Source organism: Mustela nivalis (genome assembly GCF_964662115.1).
Source record: "Mustela nivalis genome assembly, chromosome: 6".
In the NCBI taxonomy this organism is placed as follows: Eukaryota; Metazoa; Chordata; class Mammalia; order Carnivora; family Mustelidae; genus Mustela; species Mustela nivalis.
In genome coordinates, this window is record NC_139025.1 from 120,070,666 (window position 1) to 120,085,671 (window position 15,006).

Sequence of the window (15,006 nt, forward strand, 5' to 3'; positions counted from 1 at the left end):
ATTGAAAGGGAGAGAGGACATAATGGATGTTAAAGGAGAAGTTGGAGGAGAACAGGAGTGAAAATTGTCTTGGGAGATATGTTAAAATCACTGGGCAGTTCTAGGACCCAGTGGGAACACTGCATATGGAGGTCACATCAGAATGTCAGGACCACAGAAGGTTCTTTATGGCTATAGTCAGCTGCTTGGATGGTGACACAGGACAGGAAAGCCAGTCTTTTGAGATTTTTCATGGGTAGCATGCACACCCAAGGGTAGTCCCCATGATCCTCATTGCCTGGTGGTCATTCCCTTTTGTAGTTCCCTCCCCTGAGGATAGGGTAGGATCTATGACTCACTTCCAAACAGTTAATAGAGCAAAGACGATGGGATGTCAATCCCATGGTTGTGTTACAATATGTAAAATTTTGCCTCCTTAGTTGACTCACTTTGGAGACTCTTCATTGTTCTTGATGAAGTGGACATGTTTGGGGAGTCCACATGGCACAGAACTTCAGGAATCCTGTAGAAGGTGAGGGTGGCTTCTGAGAGCTCAGTGTGGTCTCTGGTCAACAACTAGCAAGAAGCCAGGGCCTTCAGTCCTGTAGCACCAGCAATTGAATTCTGCCAACATTGGGTCATTCTGGAAGCAGATTTTTCCCGTAGTTGAGCCTCTAGATGATAACACAGCATGATTACACCTTGAAATCCTAAGTAAATGATCCAGTGAAGCCTGCCCCAGCCCTGGACCCACAGAAACTCTGAGATTATAAATGTGTTGTTTTAAGCTACCAATTTTATAGTGATTTGTTACGCAGCAATAGCAAACTCACATATAGCTCACATAACAGGTGAGCTTGACACAATGAGTTGGGACAAATAAGAGGAGAGTCTTTGCTGGACTATGGAATCTCAGCTGGGAAAGGGAGTGGGGACAGGGGGTGTTTGGCTGTTGTGGAAGCAGAGAAGTTCTTTTATAAAATATTTTATTTTATTTTATTTTTCAGTGTTCCAAGATTCATTCTTTATGCACCACACCCAGTGCAGTGCTCCATGCAATATGTGCCCTCCTTAATACCCACCACCAGGATCACCCACTCTTCACCCCACTCCCTTCCAACACCCTCAGTTTGTTTCTCAGAGTCCACAGTCTCTCATGGTTCATCTCCCCCTCCAATTTCCCTCAACTCACTTCTCCTCTCCAACTCTCAATGTCCTCCGTGTTATTCCTTATGCTCCACAAATAAACTAAACCATATGATAATTGACTCTCTCTGCTTGACTTATTTCACTCAGCATAATCTCTTCCAGTCCTGTTCATGTTAATACAAAAGTTGGATATTCATCCTTTCTGGTGGAGAATACTCCATAGTATATATGGGCCATATCTTCTTTATCCATTCATCTGTTGAAGGGCATCTTGGCTCTTTCCACAGTTTGGCGACTGTAGCCATTGCTGCTATGAACATTGAGGTACAGATGGCCCTTCTTCTCACTGCATCTGTATCTTTGGGGGAAATACTCAGTGGCGCAATTGCAGGGTCATAGGGTAGCTCTATTTTTAATTCCTTAAGGAATCTCCACACTGTTCTCCAAAGTGGCTACAACAACTTGCATTCCCACCAACAGTGTAAGAGAGTTCCCCTTTCTCTACATCCTCTCCAACACTGGTTATTTACTGTCTTGTTAATTTTGGTCATTCTAATTGGGGTAAGTTGGTATCTCAATGTAGTTTTGGTTTGAATCTCATGGATGGCTAATGATGAGCATTTTTTCATGTGTCTGTTAGCTATTTGTATGTCTTCTTTGGAGAAGTGTCTGTTCATGACTTCTGCCCATTTCTTGACTGGGTTATTTGTTTTTTGAGTGTTGAGTTTCAGAAGTTCTTTACCGATTGTGGATACAAGTCCTTTATCTGTAATGTCATTTGAAAATATCTTCTCCCATTCCATTTTGTTTGATGGTTTCCTTTGCTGTGCAGAAGCTTTTAATCTTGATGAAGTCCCCAAAGTTCATCTTTGCTTTTGTCTCCCTTGCCTTTGGAGACGTGTTTTGAAATAAATTGCTGTGGCTGATGTCGAAATTGTTACTGCCTATGTTCTCCTCTAGGATTTTGATGGATTCCTGTCTCAGTTGAGGTCTTTAATCCATTTAGAGTTTGTCTTTGTTTATGGTGTAAGAGAATGGTCCAGTTTCTTTCTTCTGTGTAGAACTATCCAATTTTCATAGCACCATTTGTGGAAGAGACTGTCTTTTTTTCTACTGGATTTTTTCCCCCCTGCTTTGTCAAAGATTAGTAGACCATAGAGTTGAGGGTCCATATCTGGGGTCTCTACTCTGTTCCATTGATCTATGTGTCTGTTTTTGTGTCAGTACCATGCTTTCTTGATTATCACAACTTTGTAATATAACTTGATATCAGGCAACGTGATGTCCCCAGCTTTGTTTTTCTTTTTCAACATTTCCTTGGTGATTTGGGGTCTTTTCTGGTTCCACACAAATTTTAGGATTGTTTCTTTTAGCACTTTGAAAAATGCCATTGGTATTTTGATCACGTTGAAAATATAGATTGATCTGGGCAACAGAGACATTTTAACAATGTTTATTCTTCCAATCCATGAGCAAGGAATGTTTTTCCATCTTTTGTGTGTTCTTCATTTTTCTTTATAAGTTTTCTGCAGTTCCTAGAGTATAGATCCCTTACCTCTTTGGTTAGGTTTATTCCAAAGTATCTTAAGGATTTTTGTGGTATTATAAATAGAACCAATTCCCTAATTTCTCTTCCTACAGTTATATTGTTAGTGTATAGAAAAGGAACTCATTTCTGTGAATTGATTTTGTATTCTGCCACATTAGTGAATTGATGTATGAGTTCTAGTGATTTGGGGGGTGGAGTCTTTTGTTTTTTCCATGTAAAGTATCATGTCACCTGTGAAGAGAGAGAGTTTGACTCCTTCCTTGCCAATTTGAACACCTTTTATTTCTTTTTGTTGTCTGATTGCTGTTGCTAGGACTTCCAGTACTATGATGAATAATATTGGAGAGAGTGGGGATACTTGTCGTGTTCCTGATCTAAAGGGAAGTATTCTCAGCTTCAGTCTCATAATCTGAATCATTATTTTAAATGCAAATATGAGAGCATTAACTCGTAGGTAGAATCAGGAAAGTTGTAAAATTTGTATTCTGTAGTTCATACATGCATGTGGATTGTGTACTTACTAGACAATGGAAACAATTGCATGAAACTAAAATGTTTTTTAATTTTTGATAGAGGCACATTCTACTAACACTCTACCTTCTCCTTACTGATGAGTGAGCCACAAAGAATGGCAGGCCCATGTATTGTACCGATTCCAACTATGGGTTGTGAACATTGCTTCTCATGTTGCAAATCCTCCTTAACCAAAGCTCACAATGAATTTTGGCTTCATAGCAACCCTTGATAGCAAACCATTCTGCTGCAAATCAGAGGTCATTGCTGGGGTCATGGGAAGCTGGCAAATGTAAAAGAATAAAATGGTAATGGTTATAAATGTAATCCAAAGAGTAGGACCTCATAACTTTTTTTTTAAATTTCACTTTCAATTACTGTATTACTTTCAATGAGTAATTGTTTTCATTTTTATAATAAGTATTATTATTTTCTCATTGCAAAAGTATTAATTTGCTGGATGCAAAAACCCATAAAACCATAACATAGAAAAAAAGGAGAAAGCCCTTACCACACAGAGATGGTCATGTTTTGGAGGCTGGGTCTTTCTGGTGTCCCGTTCTATGTGTATGCTATGTATATATTTATTTCAAGAAAAATATCCTGCTCTATCCGTGTTTTTTCTGTATCCTTAATATTTCCCACTATAAATCAGTATCCTTTTAGAGCATTTTTAGTTGTATAGTATTTTATACTATGCACATATTGTAACTTACTTACCTAATGCTTTCTTGTTGAATACTTAGGTCATGACTAGTGTGAAATGTGCTACAATGTTCATCCTTAGAGTTGAGCATACACTGTTTCCCATGTGATATAGAATGCTGGAACACTGGAAGGGCTCCATTATAAGAGGCCAAAAAATAACAAGGGTAGAGAGAGACTGACTGGATTCCATATGGATTCCTCAAGGTGCAAACAATATTCCCAGTTTGCTTTTCATCAAGAGTGCTTTCTTTCTGACTGACCTAGTGAGAAGAGTGACAACAGAACATGCATCTAGAGAACAAAGACGGTGGGCTGACCTCTGGTGTGCTGGAGATGGAGTTACATCAGACATCTGCTCCCATGTGTGCTGCCCTGGGAAGGCCAAAGCTGGCAGGACCTGCCACCAGCAACTATAGGCTACAGCGTGGAGTCAACAGGGAAGACCCCTCAACCCCCTACCCCAGCAGGGCAGCTGGAAAGAGCTGCTGGGCTTCTGTGGACCAAGATTTTGACTCATTTCTCACAGAGCAGAGGTGAATTTATAAGAATTTTATCTTATAAATGTGGAATTCACAAATACTGGATTTTTTGTAGGCATTGTTCCTCCATTTTTTTGTGGGAAAATTTTCAGATATTATGCAAGAAATGCAAGAATACTCTAGCACTTTCCTGGCCTGTTTTGAATGAATGCTCTTTCTAAAATGTGGCTAATATAACTCTAAAACTCTAAAAACTCTATAAAAATAGAGATTTTTGCATGAAATTTGCATTTGCTATATTATTTTAAGGCATTAAAGGTATTACATGACTTTAAAAAGTAGAGTATTTATATACTTATATATAAAATATTCTTATATGTAAGCATATGCTTATATATAAGATATATATACATATAAGAATATATATATATGTCTTAGAACATGCATTGTCTTACAAATAGGTCAAGTAAATCAGTTGAATATCGTTTTTCATGTTAGAAAAATCTAGATTACATTAAAAGGAACTTTTGATAAACCCTTAAATATTTACCAGAGTAAAACCAATGAATAGATATAAAAAGCATCCTATAAGTGTCAATTCATACCCATGTAGGGACATACTGTTTACCCTGCAGATCTGGGTATCCTCATCCCCACAGGCAATAAGTCCTGCTCAGAGCAGTTGCTCAGCCAGAACTTGACCCACACAGTACCAGTGGTCTAATGTTGAAAAAGGCAAGCATCATAAAAATACATTGAAGTGTGGTGTACAGCCCCACCACCTGCCATGATCCTGTCCCCTCCTCCTTTCTAGGGTAGCACCTATCCCAGTTTACTGTTGATATCACCAATGTGCATGTTCATACTATTACTGTTTATGTATCACTAAATAGTATGTGCTCTTGTCTTGCAAGTGGTTAAACATTGACTTGCTTTTTTTTTTGTCTAACTTGTTTTTTGGGATTTGTCAGTGTGGCTCCCTGTAGCTCTTGTTAATTCATTTGGAGTGCTCACTTAAAACGTCAGTATCTGAATATCCCACAGTTTATATGTCTTCTCCTGTAGGTAGCCATTCAATGTCTACCCCACTCCCTAGTATTTTGCTATTAAAAACTGCTTACAATGCATTTTCTTGTATAGATTTTTGGGGGTATGAGTTGGGGGGGATTCTCTAGAGTACCTTTCTACTTGATAACAAGTGTTGGTTCTTAAAATGTCTTCACCTTAGGATTTATTAGATGTACCACATTCATAATTGTGTCAGTTTACCCTCTCACCTTTCCAATGTTTGGTGCCAGGGGACTTTAACATGAGAAGATGTGATACATGTGATATGCTATGTCATGGTTTGCAAGGAAGTTTGTATTTCCTTGTTGACCAGGAAAGCAGACCTTCTTCCCACTCGTTTACTAAGCAGTTAAGTTTGTTTTTCATAATGTGCCATTTTGTACATTTTGCTCAGTTTTCCAATGATTTGTTTATACTTTTCTCTCTCTCTCTTTTTTCTTAAGATTCTTCATATTAACCCTCTTTGGTCCTGTGTTGCAGGGTCTTCTCCAAGCCAGAAGATCATCTTTTCTTTTTATTTATGATTTTTTAAAATTTTATTTATTTATTTTAGAGAGAAAGAAAGAGAGAGAGAGAGCGTGCACAGGTGGGAGGGTCAAAGGGAGAGGGAGAGAGAACCTGCAGATACCATGCTGAGCATGGAGCCCAGTGTGGGGTTTGATCCCATGATCCTGAGATCACAACTTGAGTTGAAACCAAAAATCAGATGCTCAACCAATTGTGCCACCCAGGTGCCCCATTTATGTTTTATTTTAATAATGTATTAAGATGATTATATTTGTAAATCTTTCATGGTTTTGTGTTCTTTTGGGGGGCTAGTATTTCAAAGCTCATATATTTATAAGAACTCGACTTTCTCTTTGATTTCAAAAAAATTTCCTCCTGTTTTCTAAAAGTTTTAAACTTTGCTCTTTAGATTTAGTCCTTTACCAACCTGGAATTTATTTTTAAATCACCCTTCTTTTCCTTCTCTTCTTTCATCTTTCTCTCTTTAGGGCTTAAAAATATAATAATACATACCAAAAAATAAAAACCAAACCCAGTACAGTTTTTGATAACAATTTTAGGTCTGAAATGCAAGAATAATTAAGGGCATCATTGGAAGGTGAAGGAGGACCTCCAGAATCTCCATGTAGGATTGGATTACGGCAGACTGTAGGGAAGCTGGGGCTGGAGATCTTCTCTGGAAGCTGTATTGACCTCAGCTATCTCTTGCCAGAATAATGGTGCAGACCCCAAACACAAACTTCATCATGTGGGTTGTAGGGTGGTAGTCTAACTCTTCATGCCAGGGCAGGCTTGGCTGCCAGCTAACTTAGGGGTCTCATGGGTCACCTACCTCTCATCCTTCCAAAGGTTTCATGACTCCAGTGTGGAAGCTGGTCATAAGCTTCTGCCACCTTATGTCTGCTAACATCTCACCAACAAACTGGAGGTCAGAGTCACATCCTGTGCTCTGAGAGTCACCAGATAGGATGCAGGTTGCAAATGTGAATTTCAGGTAAAAATGAGTATTTGGGGGGAAGTTCTTGTACTAAAAAATTATTTGTAGTTTATCTGTCACCAAATTTGGCTGGGCACTCTATTTTTATTTGCTAAATCTGACCACCTGTTGCTCAGGATATGCTCCTCTCTGGAGACTAGAGCTCCCGTGAGCTAGCAGTGGCCTGCCATATGTCCTATGACAGCCCTGCTAGCTGGGCGGTGCAAAAAAGTCCTACATGATGAAGGCAGGTCCCAGGGCCAGTAGAGATGAGCACTCTTGAGCCACAACTTCTCCTGCTGAGCTTGTTCCAGGAGATAGAGCAATAGTAATCAGGAAACCTATAGAGACAGCTCATAGAAGACCTGGGAGGATATCTATTGGCTAGTTCTCCTATGATGTGGGCCCAGAGGAGAAGGACCAGCTCGGTGTGAGTGTCTGTGTGAGTACAGAGTGTTTAGTGCTATTCATATGTGCACTTATGTGAGTCCCTGAACCAACATGCTCCTCCTGAACAGGCATGTGCTAGTGTTGTGTGGTCACCCCAGATGCATCTTTTTAAAGGTTATTTGTGGGATTCATTACATTTTGCATTTCTTATTTAATGAAAATAAGTATGAAATGAAAAGAGATGTGTTCATATTGATGATAAAACAGAGATTTTTAAACTTAATGGAGATGAAGCAAGATGGAAATCACTGGATATGCAAAAAACAACCAACTCTTTAGCTTCAGAGAATTTAAAACTCAGTATTACAGGTTAGTTTATGAAGAGAATGAAAGGAAAGAATGTTCTGAGATGCTACAAATACATTGCTGAAGCAATTTTGCTGAAAAGGTTATTTGGGATTTCATATTTTTGAACTCTCTGAGAACATTCCCCTTGGAAACAGATCATTTGCTGTTAATTCTGAATGGAAGGGAAGGAGGCAGAGGTTTGCAGCCTTTTGCACCCCTTTTGTCCTTTCACTTCCAGGAAGTCTAGGGGCAGTTTCTGGGATCAGTTACATCACCTGTGTACAAACTGGTTAGTAAATATTTCCCCAAAACTATTAAAATCTTTGTGAAACAAGGCAGGATATCGATAATGTGACTATCATATCATTAATACAACCCTGTTTTGTATCCTGTAGTTTTGTAGAAAGTTCTGAAATCAAGTAGTGTGAGTCTTCCAACTTTGTTCTCCATGTTGCTTTGGGTATTCTGGGCCCTTTGCCTTTCTGTATAAATACTATCACAACTATGTCAATTAAAAACACTCTGCTGGCATAAACATTCGGGTGCACGTGCCCCTTTGGATCACTACGTTTGTATCTTTAGGGTAAATACCCAGTAGTGCAATTGCTGGGTCATAGGGAAGTTCTATTTTCAACATTTTGAGGAAACTCCATGCATTTTGATTGGAACTGCGCTGAATCTATATGATGAGTTCAGGGGGAATTTGTATCTTTTTTAAAAATTTAATTTAATTTTTCAGTGTTCCAAGATTCATTGTTTCACACCCAGTGTTCCATGCAATACGTGCCGTCCTTGATACCCACCACCAAGCTCACCCACCCCTCTCTCCCCTTCCCTACAAAACTATCAGTTTGTCTCTCAGTGTCCACATTCTCTCATGCTTCCCCTAATTCTCCAGTTTCCCCTAATTAACTTTTCCTTTCCTTTTCCTAATGTCCTCCATGTTACTCCTTATGCTCCACATGTAAGTGAAAACATATGATAATTGACTTTCTCTCCTTGACTTATTTCACTCAGCATAATCTCCTCCAGTCCTGTTCATGTTGATACAAAAGTTGGATATTCATCCTTTCTGATGGCTGAGTAATATTTCATTGTATATATGGATCATATCTTCTTTATCCATTCATCTTTTGAAGGGCATCTTGGCTCTTTCCACAGTTTGGTGATTGCGGCCATTGCTGCTATGAACATTGGGGTACAGATGGCCCTTCTTTCACTACATCTGTATCTTTGGGGTAAATACCCAGTAGTGCAATTGCAGGGTCATAGGGTAGCTCTATTTTTAATTTCTTGAGGAATCTCCACACTGTTCTCCAAAGTGGATGCACCAACTTGCATTCCCACCAGCAGTGTAAGAGGGTTCCCCTTTATCCACATCCTTTCCAACACTTGTTATTTCCTATTCTGTTGATTTTGGCCATTCTAACTGGTGTAAGGTGGTTTCTCAGTGTGGTTTTAATTTGAATCTCCCTGATGGCTAATGATGATGAACATTTTTTCATGTGTGTGTGTTAGTCTTTTGTATGTCTTTGGAGAACTGTCTGTTCATGTCTTCTGTCCATTTTTGGAAATGATTATCTGTTTTTTGGGTAAGTTTGAGGAGTTCTTTCTAGATCTTGGATATCAGTCCTTTGTCTGTAGTGTCATTTGTGAATATCTTCTCCCATTCTGTGGGTTGCCTCTTCATTTTGTTGACTGTGGACATTGCTGCTATGAGCACTGGGGTACATATGGTCCTTCTTTTCACTATATGTGTATCTTTGGGATAAATACTAGGCACTAGGTATTTCTTCTGTGGACACTCCAGGTGCAACCACCTTTCCAGCAACTTAATGCATTCACCAACTTGGAAGCTCTCCCAACCTTTTAGTTTTTTTTTTTTTTAACAGAGATTCTGTTATGTAGACATGATTGATTAAATCATTGGCCATTGGTGATTGAACTCAACCTCCAGCCCTTCTTTTCTTTCTTTACACTGAGCTGGACTTCCTCTGAGTTAGAAATCAGCCTGAGGTAAAACTTTAAGTTTTCTCAGGAATTTTTTGAGCATTTGTCTGGCCTGTGTATATGTGTGTCTTTCTAAATTTCCTTGTATACATGGCTGCTTTTGAGTATCCTAATTTCTCCGAGACTTTTACCCCAGTTTCTTCTCTGGCCTTAGATGATTTATTGTGTATCTCCACTTGTAGTCTGTTGCCCCAGGTGTTTGTGGGTTTGTAGCCCATCTTGAAGTTTTTATGAAGAGGTCCTACTGCTTTTCCCGCTTGCATTCTGAGGTATGTGAAACAGAGATGAACAAATTTCAGCATGCATGAGTCTCTCAGATAGCCCCCAGACAACTTAGAATGGACATACTCAATATGTTTTAAGTGAAGTCTTTCTTGCTTCCTCTAATTTGAAGGATTAGGGGAACTGAGAAGAAGACTGCCACCTGCTTAAGACTCAGATCACCTCCATACCAGGGAGGGTGTGGGTCAAAGCAAGTAAAATGTCCCCAAACTTTCCTAGCCTTTTGAAAATGCTTTTTATTGTTCAGGGTTTTGTTTGTTTGCTGTAAACCTTTGACAGTTTTCCAGAGCACCTATAAAGTTGCTTCAGAAAACTTCTGGTCCATCCTTCCTTCCTTCCTTCCTTCCTTCCTTCCTTCCTTCCTTCCTTCCTTCCTCCCTTCCTTTCTTTCTCTCCCTTCCTTCTCCTTTCCTTCCTTTTTTCTGTCCATCTTTCTTTCTATGTTTCTGTGGGGGAATGAAGGCATAGAGCTTCCCAGATTGCCATTTTTCTCTCTTCTTTATTCTGAGGAGTCATTTTACTGTCTGGACATTTTTCTCTCTGAACATGGTTTTGAGCCACTCTAGTGAAATTATTTCATTAATTTAAATTTTGTTAGTTAACATATAGTGTAATATTGGTTTCTGTAGTAGAGTTCAGTAATTCCTCACTTACATACAACACCCAGAGCTCATCACAACAAATGCCTTCTTTAATACCCATTACCCACCTAACCCATCCCTCACCCACTTCCTTCCATTAATCCTCAGTTTATTCTCTGACGTTAAGAGTCACTTATGGCTTCTTTACCTCTCTCTCTCTCTTTTTATCTTCTTTTTTTTTTAATATGTTCAGTTGGCCACCGTATAGTACATCTTTAGTTTTTGATGTAGTGTTCAATGATTGATTAGTTGCATATAACACCTAGTGCTCATCACAACGTGATGAGTTGTGTTCTCCTTAATATCCATCACCTAGTGTTCTCCTTAATATCCATCACCTAGTTACCCCCTAACCTTACTCCCCTTCCCTCTGAAACCCTCAGTTTGTTTCCCAGAACCAGGGTCCACAGTCTCTCATAGTTCATCTCCCTCTCTGATGTCTCTCCCTTCAGTTTTTACTCTCTTCCCCTATGGTCCTCCATGCTATTCTTTATGTTCCACATATGAATGAAACCATATAATAATTGTCTTTCTTTGCTTGACTCCTTTCACTTAGAATAATCCCCTCCAGTGCCATCCATGTTGATGCAAATGGTGGGTATTAATCCTTTCAGGTGGCTAAATAATATTCCATTGTGTATATGGACTGCATCTTCTTTATCCATTCATCTGTTGAAGGGCATCTTCTACAGTTTGGCTATTGTGGACATTGCTGCTATGAACATTGGGGTGCACATGCCCCTTCTTTTAACTGTGTGTATCTTTGGAACAAATACCTAGTAGTGCAATTGCCGGGTCATAGTGTAGATCTATTTTTAACATCTAGAGGAACCTCCATACTGTTTTCCAGAGTGGCTCTATCAACTTGCCTTCCCGCCAACAATGTTTTATCCACATACTTGCCAACATTTGTTGTTTCCTGTTTTGTTAATTTTTTCCTGTTCTAATTGGTGCAAAGGTGGTATCTTATTGTGGTTTTGATTTGAGTTTCCCTGATGGTTACTGATGTTGAACATTTTTTTCATGTGTCTGTTAGCCATTTGTATGTATTCTTTGGAGGAGTGTCTGTTCATGTATTCTACCCATTTCTTGACTGGATTATTTGTTTTTTGGGGTGTTGAGTTTGAGAAGTTCCTTACTCCCTTTTTTCTCCCCCCTTCATTTGTTTTCTTTATTAAATTCCACATATGACAGAGGATATATTATATATCTCCAAATAAGAATGAGATTATGCCATTTGTGACAACATGGATGGACCTAGAGGGTATTGTGCTAATTGAAACAAGTCAGACTGAGAAAGAGAAATACTATATGACTTCATTCATATGTGGAATCTAAAAAAAAAAAAAAAAAAGAGAGATGAATAAACAAAGCAGAATCAGACCTATAACAAATTGGTAGTTACTGGGTGGGGGGAGGTGGAAGAAGGGCAAAATGGGTGAAGGGAAGTGGGAATTACAGGCTTCCCATGAATAAGTCATGGGAATTGTAATAGTATTGTATGGTAGCAGATGGTAGCTACACTTGCGAGTATGTTGAGCATAGCATAACATATAAGCTTGCTGAATCACTAATGTTGCATACCTGAAACTAATGTAATATTGTGTGTTAACTATTCTAAAAAAAAGAGAGAAAAAGGATTCAGCTCTTTTTTTTTTCAATAAGTGCTCTTTGGATTGTTTTAGATTGGTTAATTTTTAAAGTTCTGAAAATATTATTCTGACAATTTTTGCCTGTTTTCTTAAAATTTTTATTTATTTTTAAAATTTCTTTTCAGTGTTCCAGAATTCATTGTTTATGCACCACACCCAGTGCTCCATGCAATATGTGCCCTCCATAATACCCACCACCAGGCTTATCCAACCTCCCACTCCCCCTCCCCTTCAAAACCCTCAGATTGTTTTTCAGAGTCCATAGTCTCTCATGTTTGTCTCCCCCTCCGATTTCCCCCAACTCCCTTCTCCTCTCCATCTCCCCATGTCCTTCGTGTTATTTCTTATGCTCCAAAAATAAGTGAAACCATATGATAATTGACTCTCTCTGCTTGACTTATTTCACTCAGCATAATCTCTTCCAGTCTCAACATTGCTTTATATGGAAGAGAAAATTTTTACCAGTTCTTACTCTACCATTCCTACTCTTATCTCCTATTGATTTTATTTGAAAGAAAATCTCATCTCATAAAGATGATATATATTTTTTTTTTGTTTGCCTTTTGTTTCAAAAGTTTACTTTATTATAATCTATGACTTCCAGGAACACGGCTCATTTGAATAAAAAAAAATGACATACCAACATACAATGTTAATTTTTTTCTTTACCTATTTCCCACACGTATTTTGACCGGGTTGATTACACATACAGTGATTTGGAACCCCAGGATGTATATTGCTTAACCTAGGATTTAAAAGCTTATCCCTGAAAGATGATATTTTTGAGATACTAATTGCAAGTACTTTTCTGTCTCTGCAAGAGTACAGGTAGTTTGGGTTTGGCTTAGAAACAAGTCATTGTTCACATTTGTATTTCAGGCTAGAATTAAAAAAAATGCATAACATCAGGGTGGCAGCTTGCAAGGCTGAGAGGGAAGTGCTGGTCTGGCTGGGCACTGCTTGCAATGCTCCACTGAGAGGGTATGTCAGCATTGCTCAAGAGATGCCCATGTAGGTGGTATGAAATAGAACCCTGGTATTCAATCCTGGGCAGACATGCTGAGGACCTATAGCTCCCACTTGCCAGCACACCTGAGGAGTCTCACAGGGATCAGAAAAGTAAAATGTGAGGACTTTGTAGGACAGATAATAAAGAGAGCACTAGAAGCTTGTACAGTGCCCCCAGGTTGTGGTGGAAGCAGCACAGTTGTGATGAGAGGCATGTAGGTGTGAGCTTGTTCTCATAACCTTTTCAACATGGAGTGCAATTGTGTGTGTGTGGCATTTCTTTGAAGGGGAACAACTCTCCTAATCAGGAGTTTGAACCTTCAATTAAATGAATGTAGACAAAAATAGACTGTTTAAAATAGGCGAAGGCTGAGCAACTACCAATTGGCATTCTATTCTCCCATTTATCAAATGAATGGAGGACCCACTTTTAGAACCCGAGTTAATTAATTGCCAAACATATGGAAGTGATATGGTTGGGTATTCCTAACTCTGCTCAAACATTCTTCCTTTTCAGATGGTATTTGCTCTTCCCTCCCTTAGGTCAATATGATGGAAAATCCGCAAAAGACTATTATCGGGAAGCAAAAAACATTGTGAAGTCTTTAAAACGTATTCTCCTTTTTACATAGTTTTATGTAGAATATCATTTAATCTCCTTAGTTACTTAAATTCATGAGTGGTTTTAGCTTATTCTTTTGCTCACTTTGGGCTTATTTCTAGGCTTTCACAAATTATTATTTTGAAATAATTTTAATCTTACAGAAAATTTATGGAATAATATGAAAAACTCCTGTATACCCTTCATCTAAAAACTTCAGTCAGTTTTACCAACTCTCTGAATGGTGCTTAGCCTTTATAGCAAAGGATTCAATTCAGAAGCACATATTGCATTTTGTTGTGATGTTTCTTTTATCTCCTTCAGTCTGGAACTTTTTTTTTTTTTTTTTAATCGCTTCTTAACTTTCATGATGTTGAAAGTTTTGAAGACTAGGATCTGGTTATTTTTTTTTATTTTATTTTTTTAAAAGATTTTATTTATTTATTTGACAGAGAGAGATCACAAGTAGGCAGAGAGGCAGGCGAGAGAGAGGAGGAAGCAGGCTCCCCGTTGAGCAGAGAGCCTGATGCGGGACTCGATCCCAGGACCCTGAGATCATGACCTGAGCCGAAGGCAGCGCTTAACCCACTGAGCCACCCATGTGCCCCGAATCTGGTTATTTTATTTAAAGGTTCCTTCATTTTCGTTTTCCTGATGTGTTCTTCTGATTGGATCCAGAATATGCATTTTTGGCAGCAATATCAGAGAAGTGATGCTGTGCCCTTCTCATTTCATCCTGTTAGGTGGTGCTTGATTTCACTATGTGCCATTACTTTTGCTCTTCACTTTGATCACTTGATTGAGATGATGTCTATCAGGCTTCCTCACTGTGCTGTTGCTCTTTTCCTTTCTGTAATTAATACTTTGTGGAAATATCAGTGTCTCATTCATCATCTGATTTTTTCACCCAATAGCTTTAGCATCTGTTGGGTTTCTTGTTTGAATAAAATTTCATTATGGTGGTACTAAATTATCTAAGTGCTCATTAGCATCTATTCCCTTGCTGGCTGGCATCTTTGGGATTCTGGTCATTTATTGCATCCCTGTGAGGATTTTGACACTTGAGTCTTTGTTTTCCCTTTTCCTCCATTTATGGTCATTCTCATGAGTTACTCTCTCATGGACAATTCCAACTCTGAAGTCCTC

At 38.7% G+C, this 15,006-nt stretch overlaps 1 protein-coding gene across 7 annotated transcripts in view; it reads left to right on the forward strand.

The window, feature by feature from the left end:
* The window catches only part of OCA2 (OCA2 melanosomal transmembrane protein), a 397,483-nt gene that overhangs the window by 22,680 nt on the left and 359,797 nt on the right, over nucleotides 1–15,006 (forward strand). For all 7 annotated transcript variants that reach the window (XM_082736012.1, XM_082736013.1, XM_082736010.1 and 4 more), the window contains one exon: nucleotides 4,163–4,431. In XM_082736012.1, coding sequence (XP_082592138.1) covers nucleotides 4,184–4,431 — 248 coding nt within the window. In that variant the 5' untranslated portion in view covers nucleotides 4,163–4,183. The remainder of the gene's footprint in view (nucleotides 1–4,162; nucleotides 4,432–15,006) is intronic.